Source organism: Phallusia mammillata, chromosome 2 (assembly GCF_965637545.1).
Source record: "Phallusia mammillata chromosome 2, kaPhaMamm4.hap1.1, whole genome shotgun sequence".
Classification (NCBI taxonomy): Eukaryota; Metazoa; Chordata; class Ascidiacea; order Phlebobranchia; family Ascidiidae; genus Phallusia; species Phallusia mammillata.
In genome coordinates, this window is record NC_137253.1 from 15,173,140 (window position 1) to 15,195,285 (window position 22,146).

General features: G+C 37.5%; 3 protein-coding genes across 3 annotated transcripts; all 3 read left to right on the plus strand.

Moving 5' to 3' along the window:
- Positions 1-1,320: 1,320 nt before the first annotated feature.
- LOC145213051 (atlastin-2-like) lies at positions 1,321-7,523 on the plus strand (the record flags this gene model as incomplete). Its single annotated transcript, XM_080081294.1, has 9 exons — positions 1,321-1,456; positions 3,219-3,284; positions 3,412-3,647; positions 4,559-4,690; positions 4,891-5,046; positions 5,206-5,271; positions 5,354-5,594; positions 7,062-7,246; positions 7,446-7,523. Coding segments are annotated over exons 1-9 (1,296 nt in total), but the record flags the coding sequence as incomplete, so codon positions are not given.
- Positions 7,524-8,266: 743 nt separating this feature from the next.
- On the plus strand, positions 8,267-10,283 carry LOC145214983 (uncharacterized). The gene is made up of 3 exons (XM_080083634.1): positions 8,267-8,455; positions 9,716-9,787; positions 10,041-10,283. Exons 1-3 carry the CDS (start codon positions 8,399-8,401, stop codon positions 10,281-10,283), a joined length of 372 nt encoding a protein of 123 aa, XP_079939760.1. The 5' UTR covers positions 8,267-8,398.
- A 16-nt stretch (positions 10,284-10,299) lies between these two features.
- On the plus strand, positions 10,300-12,892 carry LOC145213052 (uncharacterized). The gene is made up of 7 exons (XM_080081295.1): positions 10,300-10,355; positions 10,506-10,700; positions 10,850-10,921; positions 11,173-11,364; positions 11,696-11,767; positions 12,638-12,829; positions 12,884-12,892. Exons 1-7 carry the CDS (start codon positions 10,347-10,349, stop codon positions 12,890-12,892), a joined length of 741 nt encoding a protein of 246 aa, XP_079937421.1. The 5' UTR covers positions 10,300-10,346.
- Positions 12,893-22,146: the final 9,254 nt, after the last annotated feature.

Sequence of the window (22,146 nt, forward strand, 5' to 3'; positions counted from 1 at the left end):
CTTCATCCCAGTCTCACTGTTTTTTAAAAAAATAACTGTACTCTTTACGCCACTTACTGGAAATTAGTAATCCTGGCTACTGTGAGTTCTTACGTTTGTAGTTCTACCACAAACCGAACCCGAACCATCATTTTGACATAATCACATGTGTTTTGCAGCCAGGGTAATCAGGATGTTTACAACAGAATAGCAGCCTCCGAACCATATTTCAGGGCCTTTTGTGGGTTTGGACCAAATTAAAATGCTTAACTTATGAACACCGTTTATAAGAAAATTACGATATTAGTCCTGCAGGCTCAACGGATCCACAAACACATGTTGATATTACAGAATCATATTTGCTGTGCGCATTATAGATACGGTTTAGGTCGAAACAAAATCGTTAAAATGGTTGATTGGACGTAATAAGGTTCGATGCATCTTGAATATCTACTCTTTTACTTAAGGCGATATTGTAACTTGGATAAAGGGCCTGTTCAAACCTGATGTACCTCAAACGACTAATAAGTTTGCAAATTCAACAGTTTGGGTGAGGTCATGTATTCTCTTCCCTTGAACTGGGTTGTAGGACAAATTGCGTTGTAGGCAAAACCAAGTTTCTTGCTCTTTGGTCGAAACCCAAGTTTCGCAAGTTGTGTTTGGGCATGATTGTGTGTGCACGCGATGCGTTGTGTACGGAGGTTCCGGCGAAAGCGCAAGACATACATCTAGTTCTGCAAACGTTCAATATTTTGTCACTGGTAAATCAAGATTGGAGTCAAGTGTGAGCATGTTCTTTAATATTAAATTAAGTTAGGAGTTTTTCAGGCAACCTTTCAGTGCCTATGCTTGTGGTCTTAAAATATGTGTAAGTTACTATAATCAGGAAAAACCTGTACAGAAGTGTTCCTCTTAAAATGCACTAAAATCGCAGAATATTTCGTGTAACACTTTATGATCTTTAAAGGTAAGTCTCGTATAGTTAGCTATACATGACTGCTTCAGTGCCTCACAAAATAACTGAAATCGGTCGGAAAATCTAAATGCATTTGGTTTTGGTGAAAATATAAGCCTAGACATAGGTCGTAGGTTGTACATCCATTGTTATAAGGCCTATTAGCCTTCATCCACCAAGCAACGGACTGGGTGATTCCAGCTTTAAGTTTCAATTACGAATATTGCCCAGACATAGGAGGTGACTGAAATTACAAAAACTTTTTGATTGTCGGTTGAATCGCAATTGCAGCAAACAGTTGAAACATTGACGTGATGCTTTTTTTGTTTTCTTCTAGTGACTCCATAGCTAGATAACATTAATTTTTAATACATTTAAAGAATTCAATGTCCAATCAATTTAAAGCACCAGAGGACTCCTCAGGGGGCGGGGAAACAAATAAAGAGGAGGAGGAATCTCTTATGAAGCGACAGGAGATGGGGTTTGCCGAAAAGCAAATAGGCGAAACTGCTAACGAAATCGGTAAGGGTATTCAAACTTTGTAGTTGGTGGTTAATGTCTCGCTTAGAATGTGAATTTTGTTCGATTACGGCATGTAACCTAAATATTGTTTCCCTTTGGATCATAATTTCACACCGTTTTTCTTCTTTTGTCCCTGCACTTTTGGCTTTCAAACAATGTTTGAATTGGATGGAATTTGGACAGTTTGTTAACATTGCTATTTGCAGGTGGTTGTAGCTTGTAGATGTGTTTTACCATGTGGTCCCAATATCTACCCCACTAGCCCCCTAGACTTGGTGATGAAAGCAACAGAACAGATGTTACATGTGTTTGTGAAATGCTTGGTGGTCGTATTTGCAGGGAGTAAACACTAAATCATAGCCAAACCTTTTGCAAACATAAATAAGTCCGGATCACCTTGGCACACCTAACTTCTCTCCAAACATTAAAATATTTGGCCATGACATGCAAACCGCAAAACCCGGGATCCGTTGGGCCATCCAGCAAAACTTGCAAAGAACTGGGACACTGCGCCTCCCAGAGTCCGACAAAACACAGATGCTACCGATGCAACCAAACACATCCTTCTCGGCAGTAACTGCCCACACGGCCTAACTACAGACATAAAGAGCGAACTTAATAGCACAAGCAGAAAGACCTAAAACGCCCACGGCAAAAACAAATAAAAAAAGCATGCAGCCTCCAACAAATATGTACAGCAACAATCTGATGACGCATAAGCAAAACCCACACCTACACCTAAACCAGGGGTGGGGAACCTTTTTGTTTATAAAAGCCACTAAACGATTTATCGACACTCCTGTAGGCCGCATAAACTATTTCTGTAGCCAAGGACTATTTTCTCTAGCCGATGTTTAAACTTTTTGACTTACAGAATGGTCGTTTTGCTATTTCTTCGTAGAGTTGTAGGACTTACGGTCCAAGCTAATTAAAATTCCTCACTGCATTTTCATCTCCACTACAACATTTAGGATTTATTTAACCTAGAAATTGGCTTGTTTACAAATATCAATGATCTAAGAGCAGCTTGTGACATCACAGACGAGTTTAACACATTCGAATATGTGCAAACAATTGTTCTTTTGTTACACAGGTGAGATTGTAGAGCCTGATGGGGTTTTTGGTAGTTTTATGGAAATCGCTTTTCGGTCCCCCAAAACACCTTAAAAAAACACTGTACACATATACAATATTATAATATATTATTGTTTTTCACACTCCAGGCAACAAATCAGTAATTCACTGACAGACTGGGAATCATGCCCGAGGCAATGTTAAACCCCACAGAACCAAAATGATAACGAAATACAACTGTTCTGAACTGTTTGCCCGGTAGAAAAACTTATGTTTTCATATCAAACGCGCACCATACAACTTCGCGTGACATCTTAAGTGATTCGGTTGATTCGGCCAAATTTAGTCGGCAAAACTGCCGATTATTCGGTTTCGGCCGAACCGAAAATTGGCCGATTCGGTACATCTCTAATAATAACCCTTCGAATTAAAAGAAATTTAAAAACAAACAATTTAAATGCAAACTTCCTGCCTAAACACCTTATATCCGTAGTCTACTAGTTTAAAATGAACTTTTTTTGCAAAGCAGCCCCACTGTTTACCCCATTAACTTCTAAAATTGTTGAAATTTGTAAACAATGTCAAAATTGGATAAAATTTGGACAGTTTGTAGAATATGCCATTCTTGGGTGCCGATTTTTAAGTTTTTTCCTGTAGCCATTTACTACAACATTTGTTTTATCATCAGGTATCAACATAAACAAACAAACGGTGGAAGTCCTGGCCAATCAATTACTTGGCGGTTCTCAAGCAGGTAATTTAAAACAAGATAAAAACTGTTTGGATTATTAAGAAACGAACGTTATTTTAACCCATATAGTACAAAAGTTTATTAATGGCTTTACAAAAGAATTGTTTTGCCAAATGCGATTTTTTTAAAGACTTGGGTACCTCCGGTACACGGTATCACCGCAGACCTGTGCAAATCATCAGTCTAGACCCCGAAAATCAAACTTCCTACCAAATTAACCAAGAGGAAATTAGACGGATTTTCGGACATCCAGATGTGGCTAATACAGCAATTTCCATTTACTCTGTGGCTGGAGCTTTTCGAAAAGGAAAATCGTTTATCCTCAACTTGTTTCTTCGATACTTATATGCAGATAAAAAGAATAAGGTGGGTTTAAAACGGCTCAAGAGAGGAAAAATATTTGAGCAAATTGGAAATGGGCCTTTGAAACAGAAAAAATGTTTTATTAGACCCCAGGTCTGTTTGGAATCATTGTGCTGTTTCAGCACCGGGACTTGAAACCACAAGGGCCACATTAAGGTTTGTTTAAGTCAGGGGTCAACAAACTATAAAGACAAAATTTTTAATGGGCTGCGCAACACCTGGGCCACGACGTGACCTCTGACGTAAGAAAGTTTACATTTAGTTATTACATCATTGATACATCAAAGGATTGTTTTGTAACAATGGAGTGAGGTGAAACACGCAAGTAACGTAAGGAAGTAAATTATACCCCAATAAAATAGAAATAACACTGTTTCGAACCAGAATACTCATTTTTTGTTGTGCATAAAGGTGTTAAATTTTAAAGTTTTGGTGGAGCATGATGTGTAGGGCTAGCATGTTACTCGTCTTACATTCCACATCGACCAGTAGTTGCAATAGTTATTAAACAGAGGTAAAACTATTGTAAAAAAACTACAAACTTGAAAACTCTACCCCTTTTTAGCCGCTAAATAAGTAATTCAGCTCCGGCGCCACCTATCGAAATATAAGCTAAATGTGCGGCTGATGTAAGTTATGGAATAAGTAGCCAACCTGGCCTAGGAAGCAGAAAAATTACAATTTACCTTGGATTTGAAGTGATCTTGTACACTATCCCCTCAGCCAGTACATCGAAAGCCGCATAAACATCAGTAAAACGTTAACCGCTCTATACATTCATGCTCACTTTGCTTCCTTATTTGAATCAACCTAGTAGCAGAATTTCTTTTACCGTACTTTGAAAACTACTGTAGTCTTTTAGACGCTAAAATTCTGGAAATTTGATTTTTTTGTCAACGCGCCTGTATCTTTAGGACAAGTCTTGGCTTGATTCAAAGGAAGATGAATTAAACCAAGGTTTTGGTTGGAGAGGTGGGCAAGAAAGACACACACAAGGAATATGGATGTGGAATGAACCATTTTTTAAGGAAACACCAAATGGACGGGTAATATTTTGTAACAAATCAGTTACTCGGTAAATTGGTACTATGAATGTTTTAGCAACAATAAAGGAACGCTTTATGTGTCTATCGGTGTTGGGGTTTATCCGTCAAAAAAGTAACAAAATAATGATCATTAAGGCAACAATGTGCAGTAAATTGGTCACATTTATAGGTTAGTTACAAGTACTAATTGTTCACTACAGGTGGCCATATTTCTGATGGATACTCAGGGTTCGTTTGATCCCAAGTCACCAATGGCCAGTTGTGCTGTAATATTTGCACTTAGTACTTTGATTAGTTCAGTGCAAATATACAATGTATCTCAGCAAGTTCAAGAAGACTCACTTCAACATCTTCAAGTAAGTTTGTTTGTTAAAGTCGACCATATGCAGAAATAAATAAATTAAATGGCGCAGTAAAGTTTAAAAAATCGGTTAGTTTTAACCCATTATCTCACGAAGCCATTTTATGTCTATTATTGCACCTACTGGGTTCACAGAGAAGTACTATTTTTTTAGCTATTTACTGATTATGGAAAGCTTGCTCAAAGCAAACAGAAAGACCGTCACGAAAAACCATTTCAGGTTAGTGATATTTAGTGTTGCGTCATTTTTGTAGATTTTTAAACTTTTAGGTAGATTTTTCGAATATTTTATTTGTGCTTAGAAACTCATGTTTCTCGTTCGCGATTGGTCAGATCCAGACTTTTCATATGATTTTGATGGTGGTCAAAAGTATTTAAACGAAGTTTTTCAAATGCAACCAAAACATAAGCACAAGGACTTGAGTTCTGTGAGGGATAACATCATTCAGTCGTTTGAGGACGTCTCTTGTTGTTTAATGCCTTATCCTGGTAATAAAGTGGCAGTGCGTGGAGCAAAGCAGGGTAACAATCTCAAGTTAAAAGGTATTTAAAATATTCAAAATTAGGTATTTAAAAAATAAGAGACGGTCGTGTAAGTGTGTGAGCATAGGCGCCGGGTTTTACAAAAATACAAGATGGCGAACGTAAAATATGACGTCACTTTATGTTACAAGAACTCGAAGCCCAACAAACCTCCCGCAGAATGCAAAGTTTGTCATAATTTAGATAAAACAATATGTTTGAGATAATATTTAGTTGTAAACTGCAAAACGTTGCTGCAACGTTTGTCATTGAATAGCAACGTTTAAAAAAATGTTTTGGCCAGTTGTTGCTGCCTTATATCCTGAGATAACCATTTATTCAATATTTTTCATATTCGCTATGTACGCACCAATGAACAAACATTCACTGGTAGACAATTGTGTGTTTGACGTCATAAACAAGGCACTAACAAAAAGCATAGTTGCTATATGAAAAGCCGAACACCGCTGTGGCACAGTGGGCGGTAATTATGTCAAATGATTGCTCTTGATAGATATCATCTACTGTTTTGTAGCTTAAGCTAGTGTTGAATAAAATATGATTCGAATAAATTAGTTGTTCTGTAAGAAGTGGTGCTCTATGGTGGTACACGTGGCAGTGCAGAGCGTCCAAGTGGTACGGGATCGTAAAAAGGTTGGGAACCCCTGACTTAAGCAATGATGACGCTTCATTATACCTTAGTTTTTGCGTAGAATGTTGTTGTTTTTCTAAACAGTGCTACGCACCCTCTTTAGCTCTAATATTTAAATGAAACAGGCCATTCAACCTGGACTATGAGGTCCATGTAACAATTACTGTCGTCCCATGAGTTCTTAATGCTCCGTAAGGATGCCTCGCGCTTTTTATTACAATAAATCAAGACTTTTCTTGATACTTATATCGGCTTGTCGATCATCCTTATAATAAGTGCTGATTTGTGCGTCTTACTGAACTATTTTACAAGTTATCTAACTTATTTGCTAAGGCTCGGTCAGTAAAAACACTTATAATACTTGCAACATACGCTACTTTAAACCGTAATCAAATTACCGCTATGTAATAACTAGAAAATTTTCGAGCACCATAAGTCACATTTAAAGCTGAGTACTCTAAGCTAAGTTGAACAAGTTAAACTTTGTGCCGTGTACCGCCCTAACTCAGTCCATTCAAGGGATAATGTGCAAAGTTAGAAACGTTTGGTTGTTTTCTTCTCCTGAGTTCATTGAATCATCACAAATTACTTGAAACGGCATGTCGTCCGACAAATTCGCTGGTCAGTCGCATGTTGCCGTGGTATTTTTTCGGACATTTTGTCAGCACTTGTGTTTTTTTGGACTGGCTTCCGCCCTCTTTCGGCAACAAATGCACTTTAGATCAAACTAAAATTTATTGATATTCAACGTCGTAAATAAACATTGTACGCAGTTTCAAAAAGTCAAAATAAAGCTCGGCCACCCCTACACCTCTCTTTGCTTGTCTTATTTTTAGACATCGACACTGAGTTCCTAAACACGGCAGATATATTGGTACACAAGCTTTTTACAAACCAAAATCTTGTACAAAAAAGAATCAACGGTAAAACAGTGACTGGAAATGATGTAATGAATTATTTTCTCGCCTACTTCGGAGTTTTTGGAAGTGGCGAACTGCCTGAAATTGGAACAATTATGCAGGTAATAAACAAGACTTTTTATACATTTTCTATTTTAGTAAGCCAGGGCTGGTATTTAATTATCAACAAAAACAAATTTTCTGAAAAGACTGTGGAACAAAAATGTGTACAATGACATAGTCTTGCGATGATTTAAAAAATTTGTACAAATTAGCTAACCGCTAATAAGATTCTTTATGTATACATATATTTTTATGCAGGCTACGGCTAAAGCAAACATTTTAAGCATTATCAAAGAATGTAACGATTCCTACCGAGCTGACATGAATGAGGTACAGTATATCATCTATAACAATCAATATAAACTCCAAATATTAACTGACATGTTGCAGGCATGCAAAACCTATTTGTGTGATAAAGATCTAGAAACCGTTCACACGCAAGTGAAAAATAGAGTTGTGGAATCATTTAACAAAAAACCAAAGTTTGGAAACAAAAAGTTTATAACCACACACTTGAAATACTTGGAAGATGGATTGGAACATGACTTTAGAGTAATATATAAGCAATCTAACATCGTGATGCTGGTAAGCGTTGTTAACCGATTAAAAAAGTTGACTTATGTTGCTGGCTGTTTTGTTTAAATGGTGATTAAATTGTTGGTGATTAATAACAATGATTTTTTTTAGGAACACATTAAACTCCGGTGTCGAGAATCCGTTGATGCAGCAAAGAAAATGTACAAAGCTGAGTTTGAAGAAGCAAGTCCCTCTTTTCTTATTTTAGTAACGCAGACTTTCTACCACAGGGGAAGGGGGGTTGAAACAGATTTAAAACTATGTTTACCAACAGAAAAGATTAATGTCAAACCATAAATACTATTGTCATCTCTTCGAAACACTGCATTTTTGATAAACCTAATCGTTACAATAACAACGTAAGATCTAAACATTACAATTGAAATTCGTTCGAAATTAAATTTACAATTCGGTAACTTCGGTAAGCGCCTCTAATAGTATCGATTCAGGTGCCACTTTTGCGAAAACAAATCAATCAACGTATTTTTCATTTACAGGCCAGTAGCGAACCTTACACAAAAGAAGGTTTGTTACCAAATATTAAACAAAAGTGTTCCGAGGATGTTCTTAACACATACAACCAGAAAACGTCACAATTTCCACAAGTCATAGGCGCTGGTTACCGCGATGATTTAATGCTTTGGATGGAACAAGAATATCAACAGTACAAAAAACTAAACTCACACAAGCGGGTACGTAAGATTCCTTGTCATTTTCCACCTCTGCGGGTCTTGGTGGCTGTATGACGACCAATCATATATTTGCTGAAAGGTACCATTTAAGTTAAATCGGATAATATGTGCCAAACTTCCTTGATAGCTCACAACCGTCCAAGCTCCTAATCGTTATAGGACTGGCACCTGGGTTGTTTATATCCTGTAGACGGTGTAGAGCAGTGGTTCTTAACCGGTGGGAAATTTCCCACTAGTGGGAAATTTAATGTTTTTAGAGGGAAATTATGTGAGTCAGAAGTCACCAAACTAAGGCCCGTGGGTTGAAATTAACCGTTGAAAATTAATTTAATACAATATTTTCCGCAACAACACGTAAGATTAAGAATCCAAAAATCGTTTGTTACGTCACAGAAATTACTAAAAGTATCAATGACCCTGTTATTGTTCGCAAATAAATGCATTTGATCTGTTTATTGTGATGCAATAAATGACTAACGCAAGCACACGGGATTTTTCGAAATTCCACAAAATTCCATTTTACTTTCTCGCGAAATAACTATTCAAACTAAATAAGATTGCAGTATACCTTTAAGGTCCCAACCAATTCGCTTCGCTTCAATTATTTCGATCAAAGTAAAAAAAAATTGTTAATGTTGAGCACAAAACATGACCATAAAAATAACAGAGGAGGAAATTTGAACTTGGTGATTTACTTTAGTGGGAAACCACACCAAAAAGGTTAAGAACCACTGGTGTAGAGTCTACAGTGTAGACACCTTGAAGAGACACTATTACGGTTTTGTTGCTGTTTGCAACGACACCTGTCTCGAGGCGGATTTATGCGACCCTCTCACAGTTTGACAATTTATACCGTAACCATTTTAAGACTATGTAATGTTTAGGAAATTTCGGTAGTGCATCAAACGTCACATTTAATATTTTAGCATTCTGAGTTTCTCCCGAGTACCACCTTAACTGCATTTTACGCAGGCTGTGTTAGCAGTCGTTATGAAAGATAATAAATTCACTTTCACAAGTGCCAACTTGATAGATGAATCGCATAGCATAAGTAGATGCGTGGCTTGCTTCCTAATATAGGTTACGATGTGCATATTAAATTAAGTTTGAAAGCCTTGATGAACTTGTCATTGCGCCTGGGTGACTAATTGATACTATAGCTTATAACCAGTAAAAAAAGTTTCGGATGTTGGTAGTTTAAAGATCAATATGACCAGTCAAAAAATGGTGCAGGCTCATAGTTTTGCTTTTTATTTGCAGGAGGAGTTGCGTAGAAAACTGGTGGAACTGTCTTTTCAGGTTTTATCAAAATACGAAAGACAAATGGATAAGGTAACTGAAATTTTGACACAGTTTTCGTGCTGCGTGAAATTTAACAACTTGTGTAATTTGTTAATGCTGAAATATTTTGAACGCTATGGTGCTTGTTTTTTTGTTTTTTTAGTAGAAATACGTAAACTTGACAAATCGTAAGACGCGTTGGTACACATAACATACATTTGTTTCATATACATTACAACGAGCGACATATTTTTGCTCTTATGACATTCTGTAATATAATATACGTCCGCGTTAATACTTTCAGAACTGTCTTAATCTGCTTCGGCGTGATGAATTCGATCAAGCTCACTTGAATGCTCAAACAGTGTCACTACAACAGTTTGATGCAATTACCTGTGGCAAAAATACTGAAGAAATGGAAAGTCAAAGAAAGCATTTGATGGATCATATTAATAATGATAGACAAAAATACTTCGAAACGAATGAACAGAAAAAAGTACTAGTAATTATTATGCGTTTGTCAATTTCTTTTAACGATTTTGTTTAGAAATTAGAGGAATCTAAGATTTTAAACGCATTCCACGCGGCTGTGGATAGTTATCGAACTTCAATGCAAACGGTGAGATTTTTTTTAAATGCATGCCCATTTTGGTTCTATGCGCTCCGATTTTAAAACGGTTTTTTCCACCCAAAACTGTGTCTTTTTACTGCAACAAGAAAAGAAAGAAAAATGTGCGTTTTGGTTTTTCATCCTAATTTTTATTGATAGGCGACAACAGGAAGTTACCTTTCAAAGGAGTTTTTGACGAAAGCCCATCAAGAATATTTAACCTGCGCTGGTAGTATGTTTCAAAGGGCAACAACACAGATTCCCCAAGATGAAATTATTCCACAACTTGAGGAATTAAACGAATTTGCCGAAACGGAGTTTTTAAAATTTGCATCGGACAATGATCGAAAAGGGGTAAACACCATCACCATGTTCTAAAAACGTACATTGTTTCTATATTTTATACGATACATCTTTTTTGTAATACTATACTAAAATAACGTTAAATCCACTTCTACTATGCCACAAGTAACGCCCCAAACCAACAGTTTTATATTTATCAGAAAGCGGTGATCGGTGAAAAAAATATTCACATGAGAAAGGTTGTAACAGAATTTCAAAAAACGATGAATGGTGTAAGTATGCTAAAGTTTTTTTTAGGTAATATTAACTACGTCTGTGTAAAACGAAATTGAAACCACTAGGGAGAAACTATGTAAGCACCTTCATTCCAGGTAACTCAATGTTATTTAAGAAGTAAGCTTTTAAACATCTTTCCAGCAACACTTTACAAACAACTGCTGTAAAGTTGTTATATTTTCTGTTTCATACACACAATCAGATTTTCAATTTGTCGATAAATTAAGGCAAATATGTGTTTGAACAGAAAACAAAAGAATACCTAGACGACGAAAAACTGAAACTCCTTTACAAACACGAGGAGTCAGAAACAATACGTGCATTCGTAGAAAGCAACAATGATTTACTAAAGAAAGATTTGGATTCTCTGAAAAAGAAGTTAGAGAGTGATTTAAAGGATTACTATCTGGTACTGTCCGAAAAAAACCACGATCTTAAGGTAAAACAAATACAAATGCATCTGGGTTTTCTAGACCGAATTTATCAGTGGTTAGCAACCGCCAGGCCGCGGCCCGGTACCGGTCCGCAAAAAGCTCGTTACCGGGTCGTATGATTTTCAGGTTAAACGGTTTTAAAAATTTTCACGCATTCCTGGGATAATAAACTAATACAAGCGTTTTTATTGCTCAATATTTTTTGTTTTTTGGCTGGTCCGCGAGCCGGTAACAAGAAAAATGCGCTTTTAACAACGGTCCGCAGTGCAAAAAGGTTGCCGACCCCTGATCTAAAAAGACGGTTAGTCCTTTTGATTTTAAAAACATTATTTTCAGAAAACAATGAAAATAAAAGCAGACATGATACTAATGGAATCAAAGGCAAAATATTCACAGTTAATGAAACGGGTAACTATACAAGTTATAATTGTCCAAATATAATCATTCCTTGCTGGAGAAGCGAAACCAGTTTTAAATGAGCAAGGCATTCACTTGCAAAAAAATGTAACCTCTAAAAATATTTGTACATTTTAATAAGTAGTAAACTAAATCTTTTTTATCGTTTACCCTGAATTTGTTTTTTATTCTCTTTTTTCCCTAAGCCAAACAAAATAGTATTAATCTAAGTAAAACGCATTATTGATACGCATATCATTCGTTAGATCGTATTTCATCCAGCACTTGACAGGTACCAAACAGAAAACGTAAAAAATCAAGTTTTTATTTGTTGATGAAAACAGATAATCGCAAAAGATTTTATGAGTTTGTCTAGAAAAAAGAAAACAAATACGTTTAAAAGAATGATTCTTAAATTTTCCTGTATGCCATAAACAGGCAGGTAAATTGAAAACGCCCTTCTCTATGGGAGAAAACGACAACTTTGTTTTACGGGCGAAATGACATCACAGGTTTTTTAACTTAAAGTTTTCAAAAAAGCGCGCAACATGAAAACATTACAGTCAGAAAATAGCACAAACGAAGTTTTCTATTACTAATAGTACATTCTGCGCCTTGGTGGTGATACTTGTTTGTTCGGTACAACTTTACTATCACTGGAGTGAAGATTATCTCTTTAGCCACGAATCTTTTAGTGTTCTGCCGTGGACGCACCCTAGGATGCTGTGGCATTTATATCAAATACATGATGAACTAATTAAATTTATCAAATGGGACTATACCTGTTGTAAATTCAGTGGATGTGGGAAATCATGAATTTGATTGTTGAGCTTGTAAAGTATACTTGTTGTGAAACGCTATACTTTTCTATTTACGATTTAGATCTGTGAAGAAGGATATCTCGACGAAAATGCACTTGATCAAGCCCATGTTAAGAGTAAAGAAGAGGCTGATAAAAATATGTTTCTTGTTAAAAAAGATATGGCTCCGTTTGCTGAACATTGTACAACACAGTTTGATGAATTTATTTCTCGAGAGTTTGGGTCGTTCAAACAACTTAATAAGAGACATAAGGTACAAATTTTTTTACAAAAGTAAACGCTAATTTGGTGCAAAATTACTATCTAGGTCTATTAAAAACAAGATATCAGGTTTGGGCAGTAAACGGTTCCGTTAGTCGAGAAAAGAGTTTTTGTTTTTAACATCCGTATGTGTCGGTTTGATGTTTAGACACAAATATATGGCAAAATACATTTTTGGATTGGATGTTGTAGTAATATAACCAAAAACTCAGGGTACACCTGGCCTTATTAACGGCGTTGTACCGAACCAGCCGGCCACTAAGCATTTCCATATGGCAAGGCGCAAGCTGGAAAAATCTGGTCTGTTCAAACCAACGACAGGAGCCTTTTCGGGACGCGCGCTTGCCCATGATGAGGCCGTCGAAAGTCGAATCAAATACTCTTCGTAGTAGGGGATTGCCAGATTGACCAGTAATAAGATGAACACAAATTCATAACATAACTGGGTTCTGTACATAAAGTCTTCAAATAAGTCTTGTCGTACGGGAATGCTTTGGTGACCGGCTGATTCGGTATTACGCCTCTAATAGTCCTGGCGTATTGTGATTTACTTTTGAGTGTGCCGTGATTGCTGGTCTGTATGAACGCTTCAGGGCTGATTCTAGTCATAAGTTACTGCAAAAAGGTTTACAAACCATTAAGGAAATTCCAACAGATCGTGCATTTTATAGACAGATGCAATTATTCGCCTTGAAGGTAAAAAGTACGAAGTCTTCATTCAGTACATGAAACAAATTGATAAGGTTAGTTTTACCAACTTTCTCATTCTACTTTTTACTAAAAGTAATGCATACACCTTGTCATGTGACAGGACACTGAGAGTTACAACGATAATTTAAAAACACTTCACGAGACTGCAAAGTCAAAATCACTCAAAGACTTTGGTAATGGTGACAACAGTCCCATTGATGAATTTAATCACCTGAAGGCAAAGCTGACAAATGATATCGGGGACCATTATCAGGTGGCTTGCAGGAGAAATGAAGATCACAAAGTAAGGTCACTATAATTTGCATGTATTGCGTATCGTGAAAATCATATAAGTCCCAATTTCGTCTCATTACAGAAACGTCTACGAGATGATGCTGAGATGACTTTGCAGAAAGCTAAACAAGAGTATTCCAAAAATATGGACGCTGTAAAAAACTCAGTTATTACTATTATGCGAATGTTATTAGTAATTTGATAAATATAGGGTTTGTTTGAGTTAATAAAATATAATCTGCATTATTTTATTAGTGGGGCACTTAAATACTTTGAGTGCCTCAAAAAAGATACTTTTTTAGGGTTTTTTTATTTTTAGGAATGCCGAGCTAAAATACATACGGATTCACGACTGGAGGAAATACACAAAAAACACTTTAAAAACGCAAAGGAAAAGTTCGATAGTTTGAGAGAAATGTGTCCATCCATGGCGGACGATTTTCAAAATCGATGTAAAGAGGAGATCCTGGTTGTCTACAACAGTTTCAAGAAACAAAATGCAAATTTGAAAATGTTAGTTGTCGGTGCCGGTACTAGTCTCGGGGTAATTGGTGGAGCCGCAGCTGGTGCAGCAGTGGGAAGTGGTTTGGGACCTATTGGCACAGGTGTTGGCGCAGTTGTTGGTGGCGTTGGTGGCGGTGTAGCCGCACACTTTGCAGGAAAAAAATGGTTGTAGTATTTTGCTGCGGAATACGATAGGTTGCATGTTGCTTGTTGTGCGCATAACATAGCACACACGTGTATTCGGTTTTTAGTTCTGCTGTTTTAATTTGTTCAATTTAAGTTTTAATAAAAAACTGTAAAAACCTGCAGAACTAAATCAATTTTCTTAAAGTAACTTTAAAAACATTATAACCTGTACAAATCAGCCTTGATCTTAAAATAGTTGCGGAAGTGCGTCCTTATAAGCAGTGTTTCATACCGGAACGCAACGAAACATAATAACGTTATTCGTTCTGAGCAAATTATTTATTTCGTTCTGGACCAATATTTTCATTTCGTTCTGGTCTGACCGAAATAAATTTATAATGATATTTTTCGGTATTTCGGTCCTTGTGCTTTCTCTACCAAAAACAAACGGCACAAACACGGAGTGAAGGGGAGTGAAATTCGATTTATTGTTGCCACAAACATCACACGTTATTTCGCAATAACATAATTGCGCCAATAATGTCCCCTTTCATGCGGTTTGCGTTTGGCTTCCAGAATCAGTTTAGGCCGAGAAAATGATCTCTCTACCGAAACCTGTGTAACTGGTAGCCCCGCTGCCACTTGTGCCACTGCTTTCATTATACAAGAGCTGTTGTTCCAATACTGAAAAAGATCTTCTTTTTTGTCAACCCGCTTGGACTGTTCGTACACGTCGAGGGCGTCATTGAACTCGGTCGCCTTGGGCAGGTTTCAGTAAGTATTTTGCTCCAAATCTTTTGCTTTCAACAACTTTTCAATAAGGTCATCTTCTGAATCAAGTCCTCTATTCCCAGCTCTTTGGTTCCCTTCCGGGCTGTTTTGCTCACTAGAAGTGCTGGCGACTGGACTCATTTCAAGTTGACTGTCGTCTGTAACTTTTTTTAGTTTTGACCACATCTCGTGCAGCTGTGCTCTTGCGACGCCTTTTTCGGAAGCTGAGAGAAGACAACGGTACCTCGGATCCACATATACTGAAGCAAGTAAAGCTGCTTTGCCAAGCAAACACTTTTCCCTGCTTCTCAGATTGCTGGCAATACTTCTTGCAAGAGGGTTATCATAATCAGATAATTGTGTCTTTAGTTTAATCCAGTGGGCATAGAACTCCCCTCCAGCAATATTTCGAGTTTGCAAAATCTTTGTTACGTCGAACACCGGTTTCAATGCATCAACAATGCGACGTACATTGTTCCATTCCGATTCTGATAAGCAAAGTCCTGCAACAGGGACTCTTGTGTGTTTATTTCGTCAATTATGTCTCGCAAGTCTAGGATACCACGAAACATTATGTATGTAGAGCCCCATCTTGTTTCAACATCAAGAACAGCCATTTTTTGCTTTCTGTGTTTGAGAGCTAAACGAACATTTGGTTTTCGGAGAATTTTAGCCACAGCCCTTACCTTAACAATCGCGTTGTTTACAACATAATCTTTCAAGGCGTCTAAAATAGCTAACTATAGCGTATGTACAGCACATCTCACCGAAATTGGCTCACCTCTAGGCGTATCTGTTTGTAACAAACACATTTCTATTTCTTGAAGCAATTGTCTGTCGGTTCCGGGAATTTGCCAATCACTGTCATCATTTTCTTCGTCATAAACTTGCGACATATGGACACCAAACAACGACAAAGTTTGAATTATAACCGGAACTAAATCAACTGCTCTGGCACGAGTTGTCATCTCTTGAACGGATAATGTTGCTAAAACAAGTTCACTCCCGTTGACAAACTGAACATTAATCCCCATAAAATGGCGTTCCATGCGCGTAGCCAAATCAATTTTCAAAGAAACCAGTTTACCTTTCATTTGCTCGGTTAAATTTTCTCGTTTGTGTTGAGCTGCCTCGATCGTCAAATCTCTCATCTTGTTGCGGCCAAGTGTAAGATCTGCTGACTTTAGAAGAGGGTTTAAGATTTTTTTTACACCAGACGCTTCAAACACTGAAATAGGAAGACCATTTTTGGTGACCGCTTCTATAGCATATTGCTTAATGTCCTCTGGACATGCTTGAAATTGGACATTTACAGATATAAAAAAGGCATAGACTTTTCCTTTGTTAACTTGGCCTCCCCTACGAGGCCACCCTTTGTCGGTCTCTCATCCGAAATATACTTGAGCTTTCGGTTCGAAACTTCGCACGAATATTCACAAGGCATTTAACTTTCACCAACTTCGACCCCACCGACCTACCCCCAGGCATTGTTACGTCACATTTTTATGCAAATCTGCCTTTATTCAAACGATCGCTAGGTGACGCACTTACAGGGGGTGCAACGCAGGGGGTGCAAGCTGGAGAGGAAGGATAGGCCTTTCCAAAAATGCCTCGTTCGCCCTTCTGCGATTTAAACTTTGGCTGTAGCAAGCACCAGAACTACTGGCCATTTCGTGATCGTAGAAAACGATTTTAATTTTGCAATTTTCTGCTCATTGGATTTATGTGATTAAAAAGGAATCCAATATCGTCATAATTCGGGTAAACATAAAAATCACCATTCTGAATATGTTTTCTTTCATGTTTTAGACATTTTAGCGCGTTCTTAAATTGGCAGGATATTTGAAACGTTAGTTTATTGCAAGAACAACGCCAACAAACAGTTCAAAAATGATTGAGATTGATTTTCGCAAATGATTTACCCTTTCTACAAACTAAAAATTGTTTGTCATTGTACCTAAGTGACCAAACGCAGAAAATCGGCGAGCGAGAGGTGTTTTGCATAAGCGAGTAGATTTAGACGTTGAATACATGTACTTAACGTGATCCGATTGACGTAATTTTTTGCATGACGTCATTCAAAGCCCTGATGACGTCACACACCAATTTGCAGCTTTCTGCGATGTTTATTTCGTAAAGTGGGAAATTTTCGTCAGGCGATAGGGAAAATGTGTGCGTCACAGTGACGTCATTATGTGCGTGACATGTTCGTACTATGACATAGTTAATCATATGTAAAGTCATTGGTGTACGTGCAGGTATGACGTAGTTATGACGTGTGGTCATGAAAGTATACCAGACCCATACCCCACATATTCCACTACTTAAACTGAAGACGTCGTGGGTCTCCACCCCATTAAACGCACCGAATACAAGCTGTAACTGTAACAGAACAGGATGAGGTTTCACAACAGATTAAATGAATCGAACATTATTACTTAACTATAGCTCTGTAACAAGCATATTATTACGTCATTGATGGATGTGTCAAAAAGCCATTATGTGATACCTTTACAGTGTCTGTTGTTACATCTGATAAGGTTCGTGTATGTAAATCCTACTTCCGTTAAAAATCGTTTGCCAACCTACCACATATTTCAGTAATAGTCAATATTGTGTTTATTGCACTACTTTGCTACATTGGGATTGACAAGAAAGAATATCACTGTCAGATGATTTTTGTTCGGAAATACCGTTTATCGAACGGCGATGTGACGATAGTTTGCCCTCCCCTGTATTTTTTCCTGCGGACGCCCATGACTCTTCCATATTTATTTTAGAACGAAATACCGAAATAAAAGTAACGGTATTTTGTTCCCTTCCGGTATTTTGAATATTTTTTATTTCGGTATTTCGTTCCGGTATGTGGTTGCGGGGTGGCGCCGCCACCTTCGGTTTGGAAGGCACGGAGGCGGCCACCGTGTATATTTTGGGTTGTTTATAGCGCTAGCGTATGAAACATCGTAAAATTAAAAAAATCGTGAAATTTTGCTTTTAAACAAACGTACTGGCAATAGCAACAAAACTTGCCTAAAAACTCCAACCTTGTTTTGGTTAGTGCAGGGGTTCTTAACCTGGGGTGCACGCACCCCCAAGGGGTGCGAGAACTGCTCCTAGGGGGTGCAGGGATGCTGAATCATTAAGGTTGGTTAGGTCTATTCTATTTAAGCAATTACAGAAGGGGGAGCAAAAATTGGTTAGTGATTTGAAAGGGGGTGCGAAAATTGGTTGGTGATTTGAAAGGGGTGCAGAAAGGAAAAAAAGGTTAAGAACCACTGGGTTAGTGCCTTGTTTATGACATCAAACACACGATTGTTTGCCAGTGAATATTTGGCCATTGTTGTGTATAATGCAAATACATGGTAATCAATGGTTATTTCAGGTGCCACAAAGCAACAGCAAAACATTTTTCAAACGTTGCTAAACCAATAATAAACAACAACTTGTTCAAAAATGAACAATGCTTGAAACATTTCGTTTTTTCCTAAATTTTGACGAACGTGCTGTTCTATGGGAAGTTTGTTAGGCTTTGAGTTTGAGCTCTTTGTAGTTGCACACTTTAGTGACGTCACATCATGTGACGTCATACTTTACGTGCTCCACCTTGCATTTTTGTGAAACTTGGCCCCTATGTTGAGCGGTGTTACTTTATTGTCTCATGTGTTTGCAATATTCAGTAACCACTTGAAGTCACTAGTTCATGTTTCCGATTTCCTTGTGTTACAACAGCCTTACTATAGGATGTGCTGTTGCGTAAACCGGTTATTTCGAAATAATTTTGCAATTAATTGCAGCAAAAAAACTGTGCTTTATATATTTGCAAGCTTTTAACTTAAAAGAAACTAAATATTTGAAAAAATTTTTTTCCCTTTTCCTCAGGCTTAAAGTGTGTGGCGTAACCAGAATAAAATAGAATATAATAAGAACCATATATTGTTAGGTACACCATTTACGGTTTTAAAGATTCTAACGAGAAACAAACAAGTCGATATATTTATGTAGAAATTCAGTTTCGACAGCAACTTGTGTCATTTTCAAGTAAAATGAATGTGAAAACCCAAGCAGGAAGTAAAACCATTGAAAGCATTAAAAGGCGAGAAAACTGCGCGAAACCACGTGAGATAAAAACGATAAGAGATAAAAAGTTCAGGTGTTAAACAGATACAAAGGGGTCGAAATTTCGTCCACGTTTAGCTCGGGATTGTGTTCTTGTATGTTCAGGTACCCCAGGCCAGCTGCCGAGTGCGATCTTTGCATAACCTTGTGTGACGCGTTACTCTGCAAGTGGATGCACAGCTTCGAGTTGATGTCTCTTTACAGAGGTTACACCAGGTTTGACGCACACACGTTGCGCTACACAAGCAGTTTAGGTGGCACACCACGCCTGGTCGTATCATGTTCTATACCAGGGGTGGGCAACCTACGGCCCGCGGGCCGCATCCGGCCCGCGAGCAACTTTTGAGCGGCCCGCTAATCGTATTTTATTTTGATCGGCCGGACGGAATGTATGTGTTAAAGCCCATTTTTATACCAAAGGGTTGTTACGTAAAACGTTGATAGTTATTAGTTTATTTCTAAGAAGAGGCATTGTTACGTACAAAGAGAAAATCATTGTGCCTAGCACTGCTATGTTATTGCATGATCATCGTTGCGGCCCGCCGCCGGGCTCTTTGCTCCATATGCATGTATCACTGTTTCAGTATCTTCTAGTGTGCATTTTTTTAACTTTTGAAGAGTTTTCTCATCAATTATGTTTACAGATGCACCAGAATCAACTACAAAAGGAATTTCTTGTTCATTCACTTTCAAGATCATGTGAGGCGTTTTGTAGTTAATACTTTTCACTGTACACATGGAAACACGTTGTGATTCTTCATCACTGTAATCTGAACCAGAGGTGTTTTCTGCATTTCTCACATGCTTCTTATTTCTGTTCATGAAACAACATTGGGGAAAATGATTGTACTTTCCACACTTGGAACATTTCTTTCCATATGCCGGACAAGACTTGCGTCCATGTTTATGAGGGTAGTTTCCTGCACAAAAGTAGCATTTCCTTTGTCTTAAGTCTTCTTGGTTGACTGATACTGTTCTCTTCTCGTTTGGAAATCTTTTCTGCTTTACTCTGGAAACCATTTCTTCATTTGTTGTTTCCAACTTGACTCGATTTGCAATTGCTTTTGCTTGGACTTCTGATGATTCCATTGAATATGCAATATCAAGCAGTTGTGTTAAATTGATATCTTTCTTTTCAAGTGCTCTTAATCTTAACTTGTTATCTCTGCACTTGCTGATGATTTGACTTTTGATCTCTTTGTCTCCATCATTGAAATCACAATCAACAGATAGTTGTCGAAGACGTGAATAAAATTGATTCATGTTTTCATCTTCTTCTTGTTTCGTCTCACGAAACTTGAATATTTCATAATCAAAATGTTTCATTGGAATAAAGTATTTGTTAAGAGCTTGCAGAGCTTTTTCATACTCTTCAGCATTGCCATTTTCTGGTAATGTTTCAAAAATGTCAAATACTTCTGCTCCTGCATAATGTAGCAAACATGCTCTTTTTATCTTGTCACGAGTGATGTCTTTTACCACAAATACGTTTTCAAGGCGTTTTACCCATTTTGTCCAACGTGTACCAGCTGTTGAATGATCGGTAACGTCAAATGGAGGTAAACTATATGACAGTGTAGCAGCCGGGTGCCTTCGAATACTACAGGTGCGCTAGGTGCGCTTGGTAACTCGCTTGGTAACCCTTTTTCGGGCAACGTAACTTAAAATACTGCAGGCAACTCTCTTTAGATCGATCAAACTCATAATAAGTGCGACGTGACTCGAAAATACTGCAGCTGTCCTGTTTTTATGCGAGGAATTGTAAATACTGCAGTTAACGTTAAAAGACGCAAATAATGCCACCCACTACTGCACCAACACCTGTACCAATTGGTCCGAACAAAGTTCCTACTGCTGCCCCAGTTGCGGCACCACCCGCTGCAGTGGCAGTAGAAACAACACCTACTTTTATCGTTTTCCAGTATATCTCGTTTTGCTCCTGAAAACTTTTGAAAATAACCATAGTTTCTTCCTCGCAACGTTTTTGAAATTCGTCCGCCACAGAAGGACAAACTTCTCTAAAACAATTAAACTTGTCCTTCGCATGTTTGAGGTGCTTTTTGTGGATATTTTCCAACCGTACATCTGTATGTGGATCATCGCGGCATTGCTGAGAATAAATTATGGAATTAACACCGATTTTACGACGCAAGCTTACTTTGAGTAAGTTTCTCAGTATCAGCATGTAAGATATTGTTTTTTTTTTATCTCAAAGAAGCTTCACTGAATAAATGTACGCATTTACTTTTTCTTTTAAAAACCTTAAATTGATTAATTTGAAAGCAATTTTTTTATCATATTTACTTTGTCCATGCTTTCGGTATAAACTTCCTTCGCTTCCTCCAGGACCAACTCAGCATCTTTCTTCAGATGTTTCTGCAATTTTTTTAAAAAACTAACAGTTTCAATAAAATAGTTTTTAACGGAAACCATAAATAAAATGTTACCAACTTTGTGAAGTTCATTTGTCTTGCACGCCACCTTATAGTGTTCATCGATATCACTTATCAGCTTCGTCTTTAGGTGAATGTATTCATCAAAAGTTTGTCGTCGCATTTATCGAAGTTTTCGATTGCTTAGGACATTTTCTTCTGGTGAAGTTCTTCTAATTTATCGAAATATGCTTCGGAGTTCTGCCACAGTCCATGCATAATGTGTTATACTACTTTTTTAAAACAAACAGCATTGGTGAAAATAATAAACAAGAATACTTACTATATCAATTTGCTTCTTGTATTCATGGAGGACTTGGAATATTCTACCTTCAAGAAGAATTATTTCATCTGCCTTTAAAACAGTAGCTGTGTC